General features: G+C 44.4%; 1 protein-coding gene across 4 annotated transcripts in view; it reads right to left on the bottom strand.

Annotated features, from left to right (window-relative positions):
- CAMKK1 (calcium/calmodulin dependent protein kinase kinase 1) overlaps positions 1-26,321 on the bottom strand; it is a 445,750-nt gene that overhangs the window by 26,828 nt on the left and 392,601 nt on the right. For 3 of the 4 annotated variants that reach the window (XM_075336377.1, XM_075336378.1, XM_075336379.1), the window contains 2 exons: positions 18,862-18,990; positions 8,398-8,498 (listed from right to left, as the gene is read on the bottom strand). In XM_075336377.1, coding sequence (XP_075192492.1) covers positions 8,398-8,498; positions 18,862-18,990 — 230 coding nt within the window. Of the gene's footprint in view, positions 1-8,393; positions 8,499-18,861; positions 18,991-26,321 lie in introns of those variants that run through there. The other variant, XM_075336380.1, reaches the window with a different exon arrangement.

Here is a 26,321-nt window from a genome sequence, read left to right as displayed (position 1 = left end):
TTCGGCTAATAGTTACCGTGAAGCGGTTGGTGGCAGCGAGTTTGTGCCAAGGATTATTGTGGGGAGGCCAGTGAGATTCGGGGAGGTTTTATATATTCCGCCCGCGGAGGTCGGGGGAATATATACCCTACTCTCACCGGGGACCCTTCAATAATCGGCATAAGTAGTATAGCGGCCTCCTTGCTTATTGTCGGGCAATTCCATAATTGGCCTGACTATAAGAGGGGCGCTAGAGAGCGCGTCACGTGCTCTGTCTGTCGGTCGGGAGGTATAAAGGAGGGGTGACCCCCACTTGTTACCCCCCGATTGTGACGTACTGGTAACCAGCGCGGGGGATTTCTGAGTGACCCCTCCCGGTGGTTCGTGACATATTGGTGGCATAGCGGTGGGATCGAGATAATAGTGTGTGTGAGTGTGAGACCCATACTCCCAGACACTAAAGACTGCCTGCAGCAGCTGTGGCTGCTGGGGTCTTCAGACTAGCTCAACACTAGAGTGTCAGAGTGCAGATACTGTAAGGTGTGTGGAGGCATCAGGTGTCAGTTCTGTGTCAGTGACCAAAGTCTGCAAGAATGGCTGAGAGCACCAGGAGCAAAGCCAAAGGAATGGCCGATGCTCAGGCCAGAGACGATGAGGAGGTTGTCCACGAGCCCTCCAAGAGCCCGACGCCAGAGAACAGCTCTGCAGAGGACATCGCACAACCTGGCACTGCTGGACAAAATGAGGAGGAGCTCGCCCAAGGGTCCTCAACGAGCCAGATGCCAGCCCTCCGCTCTGCAATGGACAGTGAATCACCAGGCTCCGCAGCGGGCCGCAGATCACCACGTGCCATTCCACCGAGCCTGGGAGGCTCGGATAGCCTTCTTCAAATGGCTATGGCCCTTCTCCAGGCTGGAGACCAGGAGGGCTACAAGGAACTCCTGGCAGAGCGCAGGGCAGAGCGGCAGGCGGCGCGTGACGCTGAGGCTGCGGAGCGGCAAGCAGCGCGTGAGGCTGCGGAGCGGCAAGCAGCACGTGAAGAGCGACGGCAACAGGCAGACCGTGACCACCAGCTGCAGCTAGCTCAGCTCCGGCCCTCATCAGCCACACGTGACCTTCAAGACACCAAACTTCCAAAGGTCCGTGTTGAGGACTTCCCAGTGCTGGAGAAGGATGGAGACTTGGACTCTTTCCTGACTGCTTTTGAACGGACTTGCTTGCAGCACCATCTGGACAAGGATCAGTGGGCCAAATACCTGACCCCCCGTCTAAGGGGTAAGGCCCTGGATATCCTTGGGGACTTGCCTGCTGAGGCAGATCAGGGCTACGACACCATCAAGCGGGCCCTGATCCAACAGTACAACCTCACTCCAGAGTCCTACCGCAAGACGTTCCGGACCCTGCAAAAGGGACCAAAGGACTCCTGGGCTGACCACCGGCGGGCACTTGCCCGAGCTGCCGACCATTGGACCCAAGGCCTGCAGCTTTCCACCGGACCGGAGATCCTGGACTTGTTCATCACGGAGCAACTCTTGTGGAACTGCCCTGAGGATCTCCGCCAGTTCATCCGAGACCAGAAGCCAAAGGGGTCCACGGCTACAGCTGCCCTGGCCGATGACTACACCAACAATCGGGCTCCTGAGGCCAGGAGAGCAGCCACCAGCAGCACCTGGAGAGGGGGTAAGATGAACTCTGCGACTGCCCCACCTGCCCCTAGACTGCAGGGGGTGTCCCCCTCAACTCCCCTCTCCAGGCCCGTGGCAGAACCAAGACGGTGCCACCAGTGCAACTTACCTGGACACTTCAAGGCCATGTGCCCTCAGCGTCCCAAGGCCCCGGCTCCGTCCCCGTCCCAAGGGCCGCCCAAGGTGTATTGTGTGGGTGGGGGTGGTGGTAGGTCCCTGGACAGCTTCCAACCTGTCACCGTCGGCCGGTCTGTGACCATAGGACTGCGAGACAGCGCCTCGGAGGTGACTCTGGTGCGGCCTGACATGGTGTCCCCCCAAGACTTGATCCCGGGAAAAACCCTCGCTGTCTCCGGGATTGGAGGCATTGACCCGGCGCTGCCTGTTGCTGACATTTATGTGGACTGGGGCGCAGGGCGAGGGGTGAGGGAGGTGGGGGTAACTGATCGGATCCCTGCAAACGTGCTACTTGGGACAGATTTGGGGCAGATAACCTCCCAGTTTGGGCCCCCCCCAAGGGCTGAACCTTCAGCCCGTACTGACATGACTCCTAACAATGTTAATGTGTTATCTATGAATGATGTAAGGGAGGAGGGAGTGAACTCTGATATTTCTGCTTGCATAGACACCATAGACACACACTCAGCTGCAGCTGTGACAGGGGAGGGGGTCAGAGAAAGGTGTGACAATGCCTCTACAAGTAACCAGCCAGTGAGCTGGGATCTGTTGCCCTCTGCAGGGATAAGCAGAGAGCAGGGTGCTGCAGGGGGAGGACCAGTGTGTGGGGTGGGGGCTACCACAGCAAATGTGGGGTCCCCAGAGATTTCACAGCGGGGTTCTGTTGCTGCAGGAGGGGAACAGGCAGGTGAGATTGGGGCCGGTCCAGGAGCGGAAGTGCTCCCAGGTAAGATCTCGGTGCATGGTTCCCCCACAACCGGGGTGTCAGGAAGCCAGGTAGGTCTGCCTGAACCGGCGACTTGGTCAGGAACGGAGGAGGAGCAGGCACGACCCACGGTCGCAGCGGCTGTGGCCGCTGTCACCCGCAGTGGGAGTGCTGGAAGCCAAGGGGCCTCCCGGAGGTCCGATAGCTCTTCCCCTTCTGACCAAGTGGCAGCCGAGTCAGGTGGAGGCCAGGACACAGGTCCCGGGGTACTGACTGAAGATGTGACAGTCTCGTCGATTCTGGCCACATCTAGTCAGGGGTTTCAGGCAGCGTTAGAAGCTGACGACAGCCTGAAAGCTCTTAAGGAGCAGGCGGCACAGCCTCCCTCGGACTCGGACCCGGAGCGAGTGGTCTGGGACCAAGGACGGCTGTACCGGGCCACGGTCCAGCAGGGTTCACCGGAGGCGTGGCCCAGGGACCGACAGTTGGTGGTACCCTATCCGTTCCGGACGGAGTTGTTGCGGATCGCACATGAGATTCCGATGGCCGGACACCTAGGGATCGCTAAGACCAAGGCCAGGTTAAACCAGCATTTCTACTGGCCAAAAATGGGGGCCGATGTGGCTGCCTACTGCCGTTCGTGTGAAACCTGTCAGAGAGTGGGGAAGGCGGGGCCACACCCCAAAGCCCCACTAGTATCTCTGCCAATCATCGATGAGCCTTTCAGGAGGGTGGCTGTGGATCTGGTCGGCCCGCTGGCCATCCCCAGCAGCTCCGGGAAACGCTTCATACTGACGGTAGTGGACTATGCCACCCGGTACCCAGAAGCAGTGGCCTTGTCGTCCATTCGGGCTGACAAGGTGGCCACCGCATTGCTGGAGATTTTCTCCCGAGTGGGTTTTCCCCAGGAAATGCTCACTGACCGGGGGACCCAATTCATGTCCCAGCTGATGGAGGCCCTCTGTAAGCAAGTCCAGGTGCGACATCTGGTGGCCAGCCCGTACCATCCACAGACTAATGGCCTGTGCGAGCGGTTTAATGGCACCTTAAAGCAGATGCTTAAGATGTTGGTCGACTCCCATGGGCGTGACTGGGAGCGGTATCTCCCACACCTGTTATTTGCTTACCGGGAGGTTCCACAGGCCTCAACAGGATTCTCACCGTTTGAGCTCCTGTACGGGCGACGTGTGCGGGGCCCCCTGGCTCTGGTGAAAGAGGCTTGGGAAGGGGATTTGGCCACCCCTGGAGTGTCGGTTATCGAGTATGTCATGCGCTTCCGGGACAAAATGCAGGCCTTGACGCAACTGGTACACGACAATATGGCTCAAGCCCAGGCTGATCAGAAGCGTTGGTACGACCAGAACGCTTGTGAGAGGACCTACCAAGTGGGTCAAAAGGTGTGGGTACTGGTCCCCGTACCACAGGACAAGCTTCAGGCAGCCTGGGAAGGCCCATACCTCGTGTACCAGCAGCTCAACCCTGTGACGTACCTGGTCACCCTGGACCCTGCCCGTGGAAGGCGGAAGCCCTTCCATGTGAACATGATGAAGGCACATCATGAGCGGGAGGCATGTGCGCTCCCCGTGTGCAACCTGCCCGAGGAGGGAGAAGCGGAGACCCTCTTGGATATGCTAGCCCAGGTTAGGGCAGGCGGATCCATTGAGGATGTGGAGGTTGGCCACCAGCTCTTGGAGGACCAACGGTCCCAGCTGTGGGCCACCCTACACCCCTTCCGGGGGTTGCTTACCAACCAGCCCGGAAGGACTAACTTGGCTGTCCATCACGTGGACACTGGGGATCATCCCCCGATCCGGCGTTCAGCATATCGGGTCTCCCTGGAGGTGCAGCAACACATGCGCCAGGAGATTGACGAGATGCTGAAGCTGGGGGTGATCCAGGCATCCAACAGCGCTTGGGCCTCGCCTGTAGTCCTCGTCCCTAAGAAGGACCGAACCACTCGGTTCTGCGTGGACTACAGGGGGCTCAATGCTGTCACGGTCGCCGATGCGTACCCAATGCCACGCATCGATGACCTACTCGATCAGTTGGCCGGGGCTCAGTACCTGACCATCATGGATCTGAGCCGGGGATATTGGCAGATCCCCCTGACTCGCAAGGCCAGGGAACGCTCTGCCTTTATTACCCCATTTGGACTGTACGAGTCCACGGTGATGCCATTCGGGATGAGGAATGCCCCTGCCACTTTCCAGCGGATGGTCAACACCCTGCTCAAGGGACTTGAAGGGTACGCGGCCGCGTACCTGGATGACATTGCCGTCTTCAGTCCCACCTGGGAAGATCACCTAGAGCATCTAGCACAGGTGCTCAGGCGGATCCACCAGGCAGGTTTGACCATCAAGCCGGGAAAGTGTCAGCTGGCCATGAGCGAGGTCCAGTACCTCGGTCACCGGGTAGGCGGGAGAACACTGAAGCCCGAGCCTGAGAAAGTGGAAGCCATCGCATCCTGGCCCACCCCCAGGACCAAGAAGCAGGTGATGTCCTTCTTGGGGACCGCTGGGTACTATAGGAGGTTTGTTCCATGCTATAGTAGCCTGGCAAAGCCCTTGACGGACCTCACCAAGAAGAAGCTGCCCTCTGCAGTCGATTGGACAATGGACTGCGAGACAGCCTTCCGGGCCCTAAAGGACGCCCTGTCCAGCCCGCCCGTGCTACAGGCAGCCGACTTCACGCGGCCGTTTGTAGCACAGACCGACGCCAGTGACTTCGGCCTCGGTGCGGTGCTCAGCCAGGTGGACTCTGCGAGCCAAGAGCACCCAGTCTTGTACCTGAGCAGGAAGCTGTTACCACGGGAAGTGGCCTATTCCACGATGGAAAAGGAGTGCCTGGCCATAGTGTGGGCCCTGCAGCGTCTGCAACCCTATCTATACGGGCGCCACTTCATCGTGGAGACGGACCACAATCCCCTCAGCTGGTTGCACACCGTCTCTGGGACGAATGGGCGATTGTTGCGATGGAGCCTTGCGCTCCAGCAATACAACTTCACCATTCGCCACAAAAGGGGCCGGGACCACGGTAACGCAGACGGGCTGTCCCGACAAGGAGAGGTCGCGGACGGGCGCACGGGGGAACACCGGAGTGTGCTGCCCCCTAGCGCCCTCAAAAGGGGGGAGGTGTGAGGCAAACCCTGGGATATGAAGATGAATTATGACTTCCAGTCATAATCGCTCTCATCACTCCATGGCAGTGCCCCCTCCCTTCTTGTTCTCAGATGTCCAGCATCTGTGAAGGTGTCACATCCCATGGCCATCTCCTGTGATATGGAGATTAGGTGATGTGGGAACAATGGACACAGGATGACTCCCTGCCGTGACCCTGTGGTAGGAGCTGCTATCTAATTAGCAAGCATGGAAGTACCCAGACAGAACGACTCCAGTAAAAAATGGTTCATATCTCGCAAGCCATATTTCCGATAAATATGGCAACCATAAAGATGGTGTCTCCGCATGCGGACGATGCTGGCACACCCTTTTTATGGGAGCAGGACCTGGGGAAATACCCCAGGCGTGATATCAGCCAATGGGGAACTAGTAGGCAAGTCATGAGTCCTCTCGTTCTGTAGCTAAATTCATAGCTGTCACAATGAGAGCGTTGGCGTCCGCCTACGACGCTCCCAGGCAAAGTTATGGCCCATATTCCATGTTGGGATATTGTCCATAACTCAAGCCAGGGGTGGAGCAGTGCTCCCTCTGAGGTCACGAAGGTAGGAGGGGACCTGGATTTGCCCAGGTTGATAACCCTACTTCGGCCATTTTCCAGCGTTCTTTCGCTGGGGGTCACGTGTAGGAAACATCTGTGGGAAGGATCCTAGAAACCTGGCCTACAGCGCCCCCCTGTGGCCAGACGCACAAGGTAACTGCTGGAACTGTGTATGCCTGTTTGTAACCCATGCTTTGCTTGTAACTGTACTCTGACATATGTATATTCTGTAGATTCCCTATTGTATATATTGTAGTTTCTAGTGTGCTTTAGGCTGATTAAACTATATAATTAATCTTGGGCTGTTCTGTTATCTCGATCTTGAATCCCACGTCTGTGTGTTCGGCTAATAGTTACCGTGAAGCGGTTGGTGGCAGCGAGTTTGTGCCAAGGATTATTGTGGGGAGGCCAGTGAGATTCGGGGAGGTTTTATATATTCCGCCCGCGGAGGTCGGGGGAATATATACCCTACTCTCACCGGGGACCCTTCAATAATCGGCATAAGTAGTATAGCGGCCTCCTTGCTTATTGTCGGGCAATTCCATAATTGGCCTGACTATAAGAGGGGCGCTAGAGAGCGCGTCACGTGCTCTGTCTGTCGGTCGGGAGGTATAAAGGAGGGGTGACCCCCACTTGTTACCCCCCGATTGTGACGTACTGGTAGCCAGCGCGGGGGATTTCTGAGTGACCCCTCCCGGTGGTTCGTGACATGCGTCACTTACAACTTGACCCCAACGACGGATTGTGAGATATATTGAAGCGTGTGTTGGGGGCTTAAGATGTAAAAGTTACAATCATGTAAGATGATTTGGTTAGTATTCCACATTCTCCTTTCTGTAAAGCCTATAGTTAAATATTATAGGCAGGACCTTTCATTATAGTTATTTAAAAAATGTGAAATGTGTTTTCACTAAAAAAGAATATTGTATTTAGATAAAACATTAGGGTATAAACACACTGAGATTTTTTTTTAGTTTTGGAAAAAAAACCCAAAAAGTTTGAAAAAATTGCTTGGAGATCCTTTGTTATTCATTTCTATTATCAAACCACCTTGCTGTTGATATATTCAATCTTTTGAGCATTTTTTTAGCATTTTGGGTTTTGAAAAAAAATTATGAGAAAAAACAAACTGTATGTGACTTCTTTAATTGGCTCCTGATGGAACACTTATGGAAAAATGCACTTTCAAACACTTCAAAAACTCTTACATACTGTTCCACTTGAAAACTTGTAGTTTTTAAGCACCTAAAAAAACTCTGTTGTGTACATACTTAGGGTTTCTGCAAGATAAAAACTGCATTGATATACTGTATGTCATTTTCTTATACTGCAACAATATGTAGAATTTAGGATTTGCAACAAAAAGGGTGATACTACATATGAAAACTCAAAGACTTTTTGTAAAAAAAACAGTATTTATGACAGCTTTTATTAAAGGGGGTGTCCTGGCATTAATACCTGGTTAAAAGACAGTTAAAATGTTAAAAAATACCAAAAAGTCATCAAAGTCACTTTTCCAAATCCTGGCCGATCCAGCTCTGATATTTCCCAGTCCCCAACTAGTCCCTTGTATTTCCTACTGCAGGGACGTATTGTCTCATTGCTGGAACAAGAAGCACAGAGACCGGTGGGAAACCAGGAAGAATAAGAACCGTGTCAGGTGATCGGAAAAGCGAGTATGATGACTTTTGTTTTGTTTTCGAACTTTAGAACATTGATGTAAATAATTTTATCCCCCCCCCCCCCGAAAAAAAGTATTTACATCAATTTTTCTGGCTACCACAATATATTTTTTTATTGTACATAATTTAAGAACACTATAAGCGGTTTTCCCCACAAATTTTTAATGGCTAAACAAGCTATTCGAAATGAGTTGACCAGCAAATACCAGTGGTCACGATGGATTGTGGGATGACAATTGGGTAGAAAAGTACTTCTTTGGTAGAATTACGGAGACTCATGTAACTAGAGTAATAGCTACTATTGCCCTGTGACAACAATAGTAGTCAATTAGTCTAATTAATAGTAATAATTAAATGAATGATTAGTCAGCACTAGCAATCCTATTTATCTTCCCATTGGATGACAAATAAAAATGAGTCCTATCACATTGGCACCCCGTAGCTAACTTACATTAAAAGGTTTCCTGGGGCAGACATGGACCTTTCTTCCCGTCTGGCGCATTCAAATGGATTTCCAAATGACCGCTTCCGCAGCATTGCTTTCACTAAAATCTTAATTAAAAAACAAATACAAAGTGTAATGCAAACCAAAAAGCATATGCATTAAGAAATGAGACACAAACAATGTAAATACCATCTCACAAGTCCATAAACACAATTTTGGTAACATACAAAGAAAGAATGGCAAATATGTTACTTGCCAATAACACCGGTCACTGACTGTTGCCATTAATGATTGGATTGTTTAATAAAAACACAATTGGAGAAATTTGATGACCTGAAAATTTGGTGACAACGTTTCATTATTGCAATTAGCTTAAAGAATTTGCTCTGGCAAACTTAAGCTGTCCTTGGTGGTTTATTGATGGGTGGGTGAATATAGAATCCACTTACCTCATACTTGCATGTATGTATAATGAATTTACCCTATTGGTTATTTAAATAAAATTTGATATTTTAATCTGAATTAGTCTCCTATACGTGTTTTTTTACACGATTTTTTGAAACTTAAGCTGTCCGTGGATGGCCAATTTATCTGTCTAGCCATATAATGCTTCTTCCTGACAACTACTTTCATTTTTTATTCTCTTTAAGGCTCGCTGACTCGAGCTTATAACAAGGACAAGTACTATCCAACGTTTTATCAGGTAGCACTCAGACCTGTGTTATACTATGTGATAGTGCAGATCTGCGAGTGCCTCCATAAATCAGATCACATGCACCCATACAAATCTATGGGTGCGTGTGAATATTGGCGCAACTAGAGTTAAATGGGCCCTGGTGCAGAATTTGGACCTGGGCCCCCCCCCATCCCCGCCCACTCAGGGTACAGGATAATTACTCTGACACTTGGCTCTTTCCCTCAACACCCAGCTTTTCCATACTCCAATATCCCGATATAATATCCGATATTATAATGCATCTGATAGTCCTACATATATGATGATGCACCCAGATAGTCCTCCATGTATTATAAAACACTCCCCATAGTCCTCCATATATTATAATACACTCCTCATAGTCCTCCATATATTATAATGCAACTCCATAGTTCTCCATATATTATAATACTCACCCCATAGTCTTGCATATTATAATACACTCCCCATAGCCTTGCATATTATAATACACTCCCCATATTCCTCCATATATTATGATGCACCCCCATAGTCCTCTATATATTATAATACATTCCCCATATTCCTCCATATATTATAATACACTCCTCATAGTCCTCCATATATTATAATGCACCCCATATTCCTCCATATAGTAGCATACAGCCCCCATATTGTTTAATGCAGCCCCATAGTCCTCTGGCCACCGTGATTAAATAAATATACTCACTTCTCCTCGTTTCCCCACTGCTCCGGTCTTCTCAGGGTGTCCACTGTTCTGCCGCTCTGCATATCTCAGCACAGCAGGTGCGCAGTAGAGTGCCGCAGCAGACACAGCGGGAGAATGATGAGAGAGGCAGCGCTCCACTCACTCTCTCATCATTGCTTTCAATTGTATTGACATCTTGAAAGTGTGAACCTTGGCGGGGGGCCCACAGTGGCCCCATAGCGGTCCTTGGGTCTCCTTAGCCCCCAGGCCAACAGATGGCGACCCCTGTGACCGCAATCTTTCCGCCCCTGCGTTGAAACATTGGACTACCCTCAGATGTCATCCAAGTGCAATCTGATATACGCAATGGAGAAGATGGAGAAATTAATATCTCCATCTTCTCCACACCTGTGATCTGATTCTCATATGAGAAAATCATCGGATGCTATACGTCAGGGTAACCCCGGCCATAAACTGTTAAAGCCCTCCGTCCACAACCTATTTCAGTATGAACCATGTACAACTTATTAATATATCCTCTCTCAAAAAATGTACAGGGGGTATCACACCTATATCTATAAAAAGCTAATTTGTCTCCATTTAGCAATGTTTTACAGTCTATACTACAACTCTGTATTGTATTTAACCAGTTAGGGATTTACAAAAGCTATAACATTCATGTTTTTCAACAGTGTGGCCTTATGAGGTCTTCTATTTTTTATTAGAGAAAGTTCAATTTTTCAATGGGACTATATTGGAGGATCTCTAATGTGCTGAATTTCTCTAATATTTGGTGGGGTGGGGTGGAACATAGTATATAAAAAAACAAGCATTTCTGCCTGTGCTTGGCATCTGCTTTTACAGCATTTATTTATTGAGATAATGTTTTGTCTGCATTCCAAGTGTCATCGCTTTCCTTTTTTACTCCTATGTGGATGTAGATTTATGCGGGATTTATCATTGATATATAGTGTTCACTAACACCATTTTGATATGTGGAGCTTATTCCTTATCTTTTATTCTGGCAATTTCTTTTCTTTTACAACATTCACTGTGCAGGATAATTATTGTGCTGGTTTTATAGTTTGGTCACTGCAGTTGAAGCAACATCAATTATGTATGTTTTCTACATATTTTACAGAATAAATAATTAAAAAGTGTTTGTTTTTTTTACTTTTGATTTCGTTTGTATACACGTTATTAATTTTTTTTATCACTAAGACTTGAATATGTTAAATTTTGATTGGCAACATAATACAATACTTCTGTATTTCAGATTAATATGCCAGGGGTACAGTACAAATTGAAAATTAATTGAGTACAATCTGATTGGATCTTTGAAGAGGACTTAAAGGGAATCTGTCAGGTCATTTTTGTTTACCATACTAACAGTATTCTAGAATAGGGTTTGGGCAGCTCTTTCAGGATATGTAGCTTTTATTCCTGTACATTGCTCCATTGTGTTACTGCAAGCCCTGGAAATTTTACAGTTGCAAGCCTGCTAGTCAAGTGTATGTAAATGCCTACTGAATATTCACCCCTTCACCCGCCCACCCCTTTGCACCAGCGTCAGTGATTGGATACAGTCAGACTGTCAGTATTACACCATTTGTTACAGCAAGTGAACCTAATCCTGCTGCTGTGTTCTTAGCAGCAAACCATTAGACTAGTTGTTTGGCATTTATATTGTACCAGATCTGCTCAGCTTCATGTTGCCCATATTACAGACCTTGTGTGATGTAATGTATGTTCTCCATGACACAGGAGTCTGCATTGTTCAGCTCAGCCAGGCTCCTGTTGGTGGCTGTTAGCTCAGATCTTAAGTTAGTCACCTTCTGGCTCGCAGACTGGATGAACTGGGGAGAAAGGAGACAGAGCACCATGGTGAGTAGAGCGCACACACTGGGAGCTGTGCACGGCATTGACTCTTCTACTGAAGGAACGTGCAGCACAGCAGGAGACATAACACCTCCGTCTGTCTGTAAAGCTGTGTCTCTTGCAGTGCTGTGCATTCCTTCAGCGAAGGAGTCAGTGCTGCGCACAGCAACCTGCGTGTGCGCTCTACTCATCATGCTGCTCTGTCTCTCTTCTTCCCAGTCCATCCAGTCTCAAGCTGGAAGGTGACTAACATGAGATCTGAGCTAACAGCCACCAACACGAGCCTGGCTGAGATAAACACTGCAGACCCCTGTGTCATGGAGAACATCTAGCACATCACACAAGGTCTGTAATATGGGCAACATGAAGCTGAACAGATCTGGTACAATACAAATGCTAGACACATACACATTTTGATAGATTGGACTTTTACAAAAGCTGAGATATCAAATGTGTATATTTTTTTCTTTCGTAATTTTTAATGGGGTAAATGGGTGGGTGATTTGAACTTTTAAATTTTTTTTTACCAATTTTGTAACACTTTTTTACTTTTTCCACTATTTGTTAGTCCTCTTAGGGGACTTGAACCTGCGATCATCTGATCGCTTGTGCTATGTACAGGAATGCCACAGTATTGCTGTATATAGCGGAAATCAAGTCTTTTGAAAGGAGTACCATGATGACAAACACAGGTGTCTTCAGCAGACCTCTGGCTGTCAGGGCAACACATTTTCTTCCCACGATCATGTAGCGGGAGTGATGATAAAGGGTTAGAATGTCATACCCCCCTGCTGGTGCACATTAAATGCTGCTGTCACAGATTGACAGCGCCACTTAACAGGTTAACAGTCATGGGCAGACGTTCGCTCCACCTACGTATGTTGGAAGCAGATGATGGCCATCAACTGCCAGGAAAGATTCGGGTTCGCAAGCTGCTATATGACAAGAACAGTGCGCCATAAGTTGTTGAGGGGTTAAACCTTTCAACAATTTGTGCAACAGAAACTTATGTAGGATTTGACTTGGCCCTTGCTCCCAATCTGCATAACTGAGCCTTGGACATCAATGACTTTGTGGCTGGTTAAGCAATGTTATCTTCTTTGGACCTTTTTCATTGGTACTAACTGATACCTTTTGGGTACACCCTTACAAGAACTGCCATTTTTAGAGATGCTCAAATCCAATCATCTAACCATAACAATTTGGCCTAAGTGACTAATGCGGGCATCACACGAGACGATCTATCATGCGATATGTCGTCGGGGGTCACAGTTTTCGTGACGCACATCCGGCATCGTTTGCGATGTCGTTTCGTGTGACACCTACGAGCATCTCAGAACGATCGCAAATCGGTTACAAAGCATGTATCGTTTACACGTCGTTTATTTTTAAAAAATAGTTTATTTTTCTTAGCGCCGGTTGTTCATCGTACCCGGGGTAGCACACATCGCGCCGTGTGACACCCCGGGAACGATGAACTGCAGCTTACCTGCGGCCGCCGGCAATGCTGAAGGAAGAAGGTGGGCGGGATGTTTACGTCCTGCTCATCTCCGCCCCTTCGCTTCTATTGGCCGGCGGCTGTGTGAAGTCGCTATGACGATGAACGTCCCACCCCCTTCAGGAAGTGGATGTTCGCCGCCCACAGCGACGTCGGTCAGCAGGTAAGTACGTGTGACGGGGGTTTAAGGACTTTGTGCGACACGGGCAGCGATTTAATTATCTAGCACAGTTTATGCCTCCCAGAATGTCATTGTATTACTGTATGACTTAACAATCAATACAAGTATTTTCTTTGTCATAATCTCACATCGCTTCTAATTTCTGAAAGTGTCTGGTAGACTTGACATATTAAAATGAAACATATCGACTAATCAGAAAAAAATTATGTGTCAAAGCAAGGGAGAAAACAACAAATTAAATATAGGTCATCAATCCTCTCTACAGAAAAGAATTGGCTTAATTAAATTTACATACTTAATTTGCCGATGTCGGCTATAACCTGTGGGGAAACGCTTCAACATGATTAAAATATATCATTTTTGTAAAGCCTGACTGCCTACTGCATTTTAAGATTACTCTTCAGATGGGAATAAAAAAGACAAAATTTTACATATTCCCATGGAAACTAAACACTTTGTTAACCATCTATGACAAGTGAACATCCTCATCTTTTGATTAGTACTCACTACAAATAAGCAAATCTTTTGAATATCTAATTCTTTAGCTTTGCTGAATTTTCCCCCAAAATTTCAATTTCCACAAATCTTAAAACTGCACAGGTCCTAATTGCTTGAAAAAAACCCAAAAAACATGCATAAGGGTATATGTGCACGCTGCATTTTTGGTTTGACAACAAAATTGCACCCTCTGGCAGACTTTAACAACTGAAAACACTGCATTTGACAAAAAAAAAAACGCATCTGTTTTTGTTAATACGTTTTTAAAAGGAGAAGAAAAAATATGATAGGATAGGATAGATAGCTAGAATAGATAGATAGAAAAATATAGAAAGAACAGATAGAAAGAACATATAGAATAGATAGAAAGAAAGAACATATAAAATAGATAATAAGAAAGAACAAATCAAATAGATAGAAATAACAGAATAGCTCGATAGAGGAATAGCTAGCTTGGCCAGCTGTGTTTTTTAATTCTTTGGGGGTTAAAAAATGATGTGGGGTCCCCTATTTTTCATATCCAGCACAAGAACAGCAGCAGCTACAGGCTACAACTCTGAGCTCTCTGCTGTACCTTGGCTGGTTATGAAAAACTGAGGAGATCTCACGCTTTTTTTAAATTATTTGATTTTTTAGGGTTTTTTTAAATGACGTGGGGTCCCCCCCCATATATCTAAAACCAGCCAAGGTACAGCAGACAACTGGGGGCTGATATTATTAGGGTGGGAAGGGCCATTGTTATTTGGCCCTTTCCAGCCTAATAATAGCAGCCCACAGCTGCCCCAGAAGTGGCGTATCCATAAGATACGCCAATTCTGGCGCTGGGCCCGGCTCATCCCTTTGCCCTGGTGCAGTGGCAATCGGGGTAATAAGGAGTTAATAACAGCCCACAGCTGCTACTAAGCCCTAGCTTAGTGATGACAGGCGTCTATGAGACACTCCCCATCACTAATCTGTTAGTGAAAGTAAATAAGCACAAACACCCAAAATATGCTTTATTTGAAATAAAAGACAAAAAGCACCCTCTTTCACCACTTTATTAACCCCCCAAACAGCCCTCCAGGTCCGATGTAATCCACACAAGGTCCCACGGCGCTTCCAGCACTGCTACATCTGATGCTCACAGTGAGCGCCATAGAACTTGACTGCCTGCTGTGAGCTCCATGCAGCAACTGAAGTGAGTCACGCTATCAGGTGTGACGTCACTCAGGTGAGCCATCCACCTTCAGCTCACTTCAGTCGCAGCCTGATTTGCAGTCACATGTGGAGGACTCCAGCTGTGACCAGAAATCACCTGAGTGACGGCACCGCTGATTGTGCGGCTCACTTCAGTCACTCGGGTGATTTGCTGCCACACGTGGAGGACTCCAGCTGTGGCTGCGGCTAACCTAAGTGACGTCACTGCTAATAGCGCGACTCACTTCAGTTGCTGCGTGGAGCTCACAGCAGGCAGTCATGTTCTATGTTGCTCACTGTGAGTGACAGATGTAGCAGTGCTAGAAGCGGCGTGGGACCTCGTGTGGATTACATCGGATCTGGAGGTGTGTTTGGTGGTTTAATAAAGTGGTGAAACAGGGTGCTTTTTTGTCTTATTTCTGTCTAATAAAGGATTTTTTGGGTGTTTGTGTTTATTTACTTTCACTTACAGATTAGTAATGGGGCGTGTCTCATAGACGCCTGCCATCACTAACCTAGGGCTTAGTGGCAGCCATGGGCTGCCATTAACTCCTTATTTCCTGATTGCCATCACACCAGGGTAATCGTGAAGAGCCGGGTAAAGTCCTGGGACTGTTGCATCTAATAAATGCGGCAAATCCGGGCGGCTGATGGCTGATATTTTTAGCCTGGGGGGCTCCCAATAACGTGGGTCTCCCAGCCTGAGAATAAGAGCCCTCAGCTGTGAGGCTTTATCTTGGCTGGGTATCAAAATTGTGGTGGACCGCATGCCATTTTTTAAACATTTAAAAGAGCATGGTCTAAGAGGCTTTTGTCAATGTCACACTGACAGGTATAATGTATTGCAATGCTGGTACATTGCAATGCATTATACCAGCAATCAGAGTAATAAAAGTTAATGTCCCATATAGGGACTAAGTAAAAATAAAATGAAAAATATTGTAAAAATGAAAAAAAAAATCATACAATACAGAAAAAACATATCAATAAATACGTCTATTTATGTAAAGCAAAACAGTACACACATTTAGTATCGCCACATTTGGAACAACCTGATCTATAAAACTGTCACACTAGTTAACCTCTTCAGTGAATACTTCCAAGTACAAATGCCCCCTTCCCTTATGAGCCCTATAATGTGTCTAAACCACAATTAGTGTCCACATGTTTGGAATTATTCTAGTGAGAAGAGTCAAATTCTGATGTCTAATATGGTGCTCATTCCCTTCTCAGCTTTGCACTGTACCTCAAAAATAGTTCCTGATTACATTGGTGATAACTGCGCACTCAGGAAACATTACACAACAAACTGTGTGGTTCATTTTTTTTCTTTTTAGCCCTTATAAAAATTATAAACGTGGGGCTAAAACAACATTTTAGTGAAAAAAATAATTTTTCTTTCTTCACCACCCAATGGTATAAAATTATGCACCCCTAGATGAATTAATTGACGGGTATACTTTGTAAAATGGGGTAACTTGTGGGCAGTCTACTGTTCTAGCATATAAGGGGCTCTATCAATGTGACATAGCGCCCCAAACTATTCCAACTACCGTAAATCTGCACTCCAATATGGTGCTCCTTCCCTTCTTCTAAGCTTTGCACCGTGACTCAAAAGTAGTTTTGGACCATAAATGGGGTATTGGTATACTCAGGAGAAATTGTGTAAGAAATTGTATGGTCCATTTTCTCCTGCTACCCTTTTTGAAAATTAAAACTTTGGGGCCAAAGCAACATTTTAGTGCAAAAAAAATGTTTTTGTTTTATTTTCACAGCCCAATGTTATATAATTCCGTGAATCACCTGAGGGTTAAAATTGCTCGCTACAACCCAAGATGAATTCCTTGAGAGGTGCAGTTTGCAGAATGAGTTCACTTTTGGGCTTTTTTGGCATCTCAGGGGATCTTCGAGTGTAACATGTGTACACAATATATTCCAACCAAAATGGCGTTCCAAAATTCAAATAGCGCTCCTTCCCTTCTGAGCCATGTCTTGTGCCCAGACTGAAGTTTTCCATATGGGGTATCAGTTTAATCAGAAGAAATTGCATAACAAATTGTATAGTCCAATTCCTCATCTTGCCCTTATGAAAATGAAAAGTTTGGGTTTAAACCAACATTTTTGTGGTAAAAATGAATTTTTTCATTTTCACGGCTCAGGGTAATAAAATTATGGGGGTTCAAGGTGCTCACCAAACATCTAAATTCCTTGAGTGGTTTAGTTTTCAAAATCAATTGTTGGTGGTTTCCAATGTTTAGGCACATCAGGAGCTCTGCATCTGCAACATGGCATCCACTATTAAAATCCATTTAAAATTATTACCCTTGTAGCAAGGGTAGTTGCTTGCATAAGGTCAATGACCCTATAATGCACTCTCCATAGTCCTCCAGATATAATGCTCCTCCATATATTATAATACAACCCAAACGTTTTCCATACAGTAAAATGCACACCTCTATACTGTATAATGAACATAAGTCTTCCATATAGTATAATTCACCTACAACAGTCCTCCATATAGTATTCTGCACCCCCATAGTTCTGCATAAAATAGAATGCTCCCTCCATAGTCCTCCATATAATATAATGCACCCTCCATAGTCCTCCACATATAATGCCCCCCCCCCATAGTACTCCATATAGTATAGTACACCCCTTAGTCCTTGATATAGTACAGGGTGGGCCATAAGTATGGATACACCCTGGGTGGGCTATAAGTATGGATACACCCTGATAAAATGGAAGTGGTTGCTGATATCACCATACCGTTTGTGGAATATTAGTACATGGTCGCCATGGCCAGGTGACGCCCATGGCGGCCATCTGCAAAGCCGCCATTTTGATTTCAACTTTAATCTTTTTATCAGGGTGTATCCATACTTATGGCCCACCCAAGGTGTATCCATACTTATGGACCACCCTGTATAATGCCCCCCCATAGCCCTCCACATAATATAACGCCCCATCCATAGTCTTTCATATGTAATGCACCCCCCATAGCCCTCCATGTAGAATAATGCACTTCCCATAGTCCTCCATGTACTATAACGCACAACCCATAGTCCTTCTTATTGTATAATGTGCCCATAGTCCTTCATATAGTATAACACACTTTTGATAGTCCTCCATATAGTATAACGCATCCCATAGTCAACCATGAAGCATTATGGCCATCATGAACTCACTTATTTAAACGAAAAAACTCACCTATTCTTGGTCCCACAGTGCTCTGGTCTAAACAGTGAGAGCTCTGAAGCTCTGTGTTAAAGTGATGTAATCAGAGGGAGCGTCAGTGGAGTGTGCTCTTTGTTATCATTGCTTTGAACTGTATCGACATTCGATACAGTTTGAAAGAGTGGTACTGGGTGGTGGGGCCCTGTGTCGGTGCTGGCACAGGGCATTTCCGAATCACGGACCCAAGAGTGTCTTCATGGTCTGCCGCCTTTAGTGGTATGCCACTGGCTCTGATATCCTATCCCTAGGCTGAAAATCCCAAAATGACTAGACCATGTGATGTAGGAGATATGGGGAAACCCACCCTGATGTTGATTCAAAGTCAATTCCCATGACCGTTCCACTCATCTCCACTACTCACTGTATACTGCATTTTATGTAAGTAAATTTGACAGTGCCCTTTAATTAGGCAAGACCATACATTTAAGATGATAGGATTTAATGTTTTGTTGTGCTTTAGCCCTCATTAAGAGTTCAATGATGTTAAATACATGTTTGAGTTATCTTTCTATAAATATAGACATTTCACATCCATATTACGTTTCTGACATATTTAGAAAATTATTACTAATGAAATATACCAAAGAAATCACATAGTAAATGCAATACATAAAATGTCTTACCACAGTTGTTAAACTTGGGATAAGCTTGACTGAATTCTTCACTTCCTCCTCAGTGACCTCCACAATTGTACAATGCTCTTCCTCCAGAGGCAATGGGTCTTCCCCATTTTTGGATACCCAAGGATGAAGCTGAGATTATAAAAACAATTCTGTATAGACAGAATGGAGACATTTCATCTGCAGTACAGCTAATTCATATGGAAATTGAACCCAATCTAATTGTACATCATTTGGGGTCACTGATATTTTTATTAATAGCGTAAATGGCTTTATCTTGCTTAGAAAGGAAAAATCATAGAAAGATGTTATTTATGAATAATTATTCCATTTAAATAAGATTCATGTGCTGCAAAGTGGATGTCTAATATCAAAGGATCGTAAAACCGGCTAGGACAACAAATCTTACTTCACTGAAAGGTACGCGTTTGATGTGTCTGTTGCTATGGAGTTTATTGCAAAAAGTTAACACTGAAGAATTTATAAGTGTCTTAAAAAGTAGGACAAGCATTAATTCTAGATTTCTTTTCAAGATTTGAAGCCAGTGTCTGTAAAGATGTTTTGAACCTTGAACATTATTAGTGAATTATTCACATATTTGTAATTTATTACTTGGGATTTAAAGCAAAACTCCACTTCATCACTATGACCTGCAGAAAATGAGATAATGCAAGCATTAAAGAGAACCTGTCAGCAGGATTTAGCACTATAAAGTAAAGCCATAATGGCACTGTGAATGCTGATTAAATAGATACCTGTAGTGAAGGAATTCCATCTCTGGTTGTTGAATATTCTACCTTTAAAGTTTTCATCTGATGACGTCTTCTGGGCATCGGGGCAGGACTTAGGGGTTAGGGTCGTCTTCTTCTCCACCCCTCTGTTTTCCTCCTCTGTTTCTTCTACAGATCACTGATTATTCAGTGTCATTGAACCAGGCACTCCCAGGGGGATTTTTTTTTGAAGATTTTATTAATGACGGCAATAGTTCAAAACGTTTCGGTTAATGTGCTGACCTTGCTGAAGGTCAGCATATTGACCGAAACGTTTTGAACTTTGAACTATTGCCGTCATTAATAAAATCTTTAAAAAAAATCCCCCTGGGAGTGCCTGGCTCAATTACATTGCATCTCCACGGAGTTGGACCCTACCAGAGCACACTGTTATATCAGAAGTGCCATGTTTCTCTTTAATACTGATTATTCCATGACCTGCCTCCTTTTTAGAAGTCTGCACCACTGCTGCCATCATGGAGTTGCGCAGTGCATGCGCACTGTGAATCTGCAGGTCCTCAATAAAGTAGCACCGGAGGTGGTGCGTACACAGCTCAATTACCTTTTCATTAAGCCGAAATCTCGATCTGCGCATGCGCCACCTCTGGAACCATTATATTCAAGACAGTCTATAGAATCACACTGAACATGGTCTTCAATGAAATGGAGTCGGGGTGGCCCATGCCCACATCGAGATTTCGGCTCAATGAAGAGGTCATTGTGCTGAAATATCGATCTGTGCACAAACCGCCTCTGGCGAAAATTTTATTGAAGACCTACAGAGTGGCTGCAGAATCACACTGGCATGCGCTGACCACCGTAATGATAGTGGCAGTAGCGTGGAATTTCAAACAGGCGGCAAGTCACTGAGTGACCTGTCAAAGAAATAGAGGAGGCAGGCAGAGGGGTAGAAAAGAAGAAGAACCTACCCCTGAGTCTCGCTCCGATGCACAGATGTCATCTGATGAAAACTTTACAGGATGATTATTCAAGAACCACAGATTTAATCAGCATCAGACCGCCATTATGGCCATGGCTTTACTTTATAATGCTAAATCCTGCTGACAGGTTCTCTTTAACTTACAAATGTACTTACTTACAAATGTCAGCAGAATTGAACTACATGTGTTGTTAATAGAGCACACTATGACATATATATATATATATATATATATATATATATATATATATAGTACTGTGCAAACATTTTAATCAGCTGTGAAAAAATGCTGCAAAGTAAGAAGGCTTTTTTTTTATAAAAATTGAAGTTTTAATAGTTAAGTTTATCAATTATCCAATTGTAGGGGAAATGAACAAAAGATAAATCTAAATCAAATGTAAGATAAATCTAAGCCAAATCTACATTTGGTGTCACTATCATATTGCCTTCAAAACAACATCAATTCTTCTACTGTAGGTACACTTGCAGAAAGTTTTTAAAGGAATCTTGGTAAGGATGTTGTTCCAAACATCTGGGAGAACCAGCTACATCTGTGACTATAGGCTTATTCTCATCCTTCTGTCTCTTCCTATAACCCTAGACAGACTCGATTGTGTTGAGATCAGGGATCATTGGGGGCTATATCATCAACAGGACTCCTTGTTCTTCTTAACACTGGAAATAGTTATTAATGACATAGGCTGTATGTTTAGGGTCGTTGTCCTGCTGTAGAGTAAATTTGGATACTGACAGACACCTCCCTGGTGGTATTCTATGATGGATAAGTATTTACCTGCATTTCTCAGCGTTGGACACACAAATAAATGGGCTATTATGAGGATCAAAGCATTTATGTATTTATTAGTGTTGGGTACACCAATAAATGGCTATTATGAAGACCATAGCTGCAACTGTCAGCCAAAGAAACAGTGCAGCAGAGGAAAGACATTATTTTCCAGCGAAATTGGAACACGTCCAACACCAAGAATGCCATCAGCTCAGAACCGACTGTAACCAATCTGACCCACCTACATCCTTCTATACCATTGCTTGAAGACGTCTGGCCAGAAGTGGTCTTTATGGAAGTATTTCGGCCTCCAACATGGAAACAAGGCCATATGACTCAACTATGCACGAAAACTTACAAACTTTAGTACAGAAAAATGGCAGTAAGTTTTCTTTGAGTCAAAGTTAAAAAAATTGGCAAAAACAGAAAACAGTTTGCTTAGTTAGATAAGGGCTGGAGAGTGGTACAAAAATGAGTATCTGGGGGGAGTGAGGGTAGTGAAGCAAATAAGGGGATAGATAGAGCAGATAGAGACAGTGAGATAGTTGGGGGTCAATGAAGGTTTAGGGGGGGGGGCTGTGACATGCAAGTAATGTAGGGAGGCAAGAAGTAAGGAATGTGTTAATAGTATTAAATGTCTACTGGCAAATGCAAGAAGTCTTGCTAACAAAATGAATGAATTGTAGAGTCTTATGTCAACCATGGATTATGATGTGGTGGGCATTACGAAACCCTGCCTGAATGAGAGCCATGACTGGGTGACAAATGTAGTGGGTTATACTACAATCAGGAAAGACAGGAAAGACAAAAAAGGGGGAAGAGTGTGTATATTTATCAAATCTAACCTAAGACCTTTGCTCAATTATGACATTGGGGGTAGTGGCAACAATGTAGAGTCAGTATGGGTAAATGTACATGGCGAGGGGAATAATGGAAAGCTGCTAATTGGAGTTTGCTATAAGCCTCCTAATATAGTTGAACAGGTAGAGGGTGAAATGCTGCAACAAATTGAAAAGGCAGCTAATAATAATAATCAGGTTCCTATTATGGGGGAGTTCAACTATCCAGACATTCAGTGGGACATAGAATCTTCTGGTTGTGCTAACAGTTGTAAGTTCTTATCTACAATTTAAGACAATTTCCTCTGTCACATGGTAGATGAACCGACGAGGGGAGATAATTTGCTAGATCTGATCCTGTCAAATAGACCAGATACAATTTCAGATCTACAGGTCTGGGAGCACTTGGGTACCAGCGATCATAATATGGTAAGCTTCAAGGTAATATTCAATAGAACATTTCAAAGGGGAAATGCTAAAACCTGGGATTTTAGGAAATCTGATGTCAACAAAGTATGGGAAAAGCTTAATTATGTAGATTGGGACAATGTCATGGTAACTGGAGAGACCGAACATAAATGGGGTAAGTTTAAGGATATACTCCTAGAGTCCTGTAAAAAAAATGTATACCCTCTGGTAATAAAATGTCCAGGAATAAAAAGAAACCACTATGGATAAATAAGACAGTTCAAAGTATAATAAAAAAAATAAAGGGCGTTTAAACTCTTGAAGGCTAAGAATACAGAAATAGCATTTCAGAAGTATAAAGCTATTAATAGGAAATGTAAAAAGAAATCAAGCAAGCAAAATTAGCTACTGAAACAAAAATCGCCAAGGACATTAAAATAAATTAAAAAAAAAATTATAAATACATTAATGCCAAAAGGAAAAGAAAGGATGGTATTGGCCCCTTAAAATATAAGTTAATTATAAAGGACACATAAAAGACTGACATATTAACCAGGTACTTCTCATCTGTGTTCACCAAGGAACTGACTATTCCAGGGATGATTAAAGACATCAAAAATCAAAGTTCACCACCCGATATAATTAATTTAACACAAGAAGAAGTACGCCTGCGTCGGAGTAAATTAAACATTAAAAAATTCCCCGGGCCAGATGGCACTCATCCACGAATATTGAGGGAATTGAGCTCCGTAATCGACAAACCGCTGTATCTCATCTTCTTAGACTTGCTTGTAACAGGGTTGGTGCCTCAGGATTGGAGGATTGCTGATGTGGTACCGATATTTAAGAAAGGTAAGAAGGTGGATCCAGGCAACTAGTGTACAGTAAGCCTGACATCAGTAGTATGAAAAGTTTTTGAGGGCATTTTAAGGGATGGCATGCAAAAATATATTGCAGAAAATAATATAATAACTGACATACAACATGGATTCATAAAAGATAAGTCATGTCTAACCATCATGTTGGGGTTCTATGAGGAGGTAAGTGCAAATCTGGATATTGGTGTGATACCAATGTGATATGACTGAAGTATGTGTGATTAGATAGGAATCATAATCATAAGATAGGAGTGATCCCAGATATTATTTGATCCATCAATAATTCAGTATCAAAGAAGATGTCCTTTGGAGGGCCAAAATGATGACCAAGGAATACATGTCTTGAAGCAGTTGAAGATAAAGGAAGTAACATTTACAGTTCCACTTACAGGAAACTTGTGGTTAGCTTAAAGACAGTTTTAAGGATGAAATTTACGGCTCATTGCAATATTTCACTAACACTGGTCAAACTGTGGTCAGCCAGTTGTCAACTGGCAGGATGTGCAGGAAATGTGCAGGAAGCTGCCGTTACCTACAACATTTTGTGGTCAAGTTACATGAACATGACTCAGCTGTCACATGCTGGTGACCATTTAGACACAACCTACAATATTTTCCTATAAAAAATACACCAGACTCACTTAATGGTAGGGAAATACCTTCCAGGACATTGAAGTGTACGTACGCACTGTTCCTGTGATGCCATGCCAAGATGCCATGTTGATTCCTTATCATTAACTCGAGTTCCCTCCGATGTGAAAGGATTGCTACAACATAACGGTAATGTTGATGCATATTTCTGTTATTGTATAAGTTTCTATGACTATAGTTCTTATGCCTATGCACCATTGACTATATATATTCATGTGCTATTAAAATAAATAGTATCTTGCTATAAAGAATATTAGTATTCGTGCCTGATTAGGATATCAGTGAGCGCTTCGTAAGTACGGGCTTTCAGCCCCCTTCTTAGTAGAATTTAGCAAGACATAAATTGGCGTAGTCGGCAGGATTACTTCTATTAGAGGTAATTAACGAATTTTTGTAATTTAGAAGTTAAAAACATATATTTGGCAAATTTCCAGATATTTTTCAATCTTTTTGCATAGTGTCAAAATGTTCAGAAAACGTAAGGATAATGTTAAGGAAGTTGTTGTGGAGATCCTCGGCTGGACTGAGGCTCCCTACAATCTTATAGCACATGAATTGGTCAATTGTGGATTGGCAGAACAATGGCAGAATAAGCTCAAGGGTTGTGAAGCTACTGATGTTGTGAATGTACTCAGTAGTGACCCTGTGAAAACAGGTGATGTAGTGTCTTGTGGATTGGTAGAACAATGGCAGGACAAGCTTAAGGGTTGTGAAGCTACTGATGCTGTGAATGTACTCAGTGGTGCCCCTGTGAAAGCAGGTGATGTAGTGTCTTTAGCACGGCACAAACAATGGCAGGATAAGCTTAAGGGTAGTGAAGCTACTGATGTTGTGAATGTATTCGGTAGTGTCCCTGTGAAAACAGGTGATGTAGTGTCTTTAGCACGGCGCAAACAATGGCAGGATAAGCTTAAGGGTAGTGAAGCTACCGATGTTGTGAATGTATTCGGTAGTGTCCCTGTGAAAACAGGTGATGTAGTGTCTTTAGGACGGCGCATCTGGATTTTGGCAAGTGCATATAGTGTAATGCATGAGCGTAATCTAAAGATGCAGAAGAAAAGTTCCCAGATGGAACAAAAGATGATAGAATTAGGTGGCCTGAAAACAGTTATGGAATGTAATACCCGACTGTTGAAGGATAAATTGGAACATTATCAGAATGTGGCACAAAAAGCTGCCATAAAAATTGCTCAAAATAAGTACAAGAAAAGAAGAGGAAAGGTAAATAAAATCCAAATTGCTCAAAATAAGTACAAGAAAAGAAGAGGAAAGGTAAATAAAACCAAAGTACATAAAAGTATCGCCTCAGCTTCTATAAACTGGGATCCCGATACTTGGGATGGGGATGTGTGGGATTCATCTTCATCATCTGATGAGGAGGATTACCATAAAGGGAAGATTCAGGCTAATCCAATAAGGAGGCACCTAGAGAGGACAGAGAATGAGATCATCCGGGAACATGTCCGGGATGGTCAGGGGAATCTGCAATATGACAACGATGGTAATGCCATCACAAATGAGAGAACGATTCCTCATGTAAAAAATCGAGTAACCATTGAAGATTACTCTCAGGGAGAAGTTGATAGCATTTTAACACAGTTTAGACAAAAACCAGGAGAAGGAGAAATTCCCTGGTTGGTCAGGGTGCACGATCTCGGAGGAGGTGCAGTGCACTTTGACGCCGGAGACGTGACAAAATTTGTCACCATGTCTCGTGACCCAGTAATTCAGAGATCAATAAAAAATTATTTTGTTGATCATAATGAGCATGGTACTCAAAACTTAATCATGATCTTAGCCCATGCTTTTCTGGACAAATATCCATCAGAAGCAGACTTTCCTATCAATGATAAACCTTGGTATACCTTAAAAGATGGTATGGAAAGGCTGAAGGAAGAAGCAATGAGGAATGCTCTTCCTCTTTTGGGAATGGATGATGATTATCTCCAGTACCCATTGACAGCCAGCATAAGAAATAGGCTGGTTAAACATGCTCCTCCAGCATACAAAAAGCCAAACAATCCTGATTGTAAAGAGAAATCAGTAGGGGAGGCCCCATGGGTGTCTCGCAAAGACATGTTCCAGGCTTTGCTTAAAGCCGGGATCAATAAGGAAAGGATTGATGGAAAGGAGACAGGAGAATTATGGAAGTTGTACAAACAGAAAGTTCTATCTGCAAAGAAAGTGACC

This window comes from Anomaloglossus baeobatrachus, chromosome 2 (assembly GCF_048569485.1).
Source record: "Anomaloglossus baeobatrachus isolate aAnoBae1 chromosome 2, aAnoBae1.hap1, whole genome shotgun sequence".
Classification (NCBI taxonomy): Eukaryota; Metazoa; Chordata; class Amphibia; order Anura; family Aromobatidae; genus Anomaloglossus; species Anomaloglossus baeobatrachus.
This window is presented reverse-complemented; position numbering and strand designations above follow the sequence as displayed.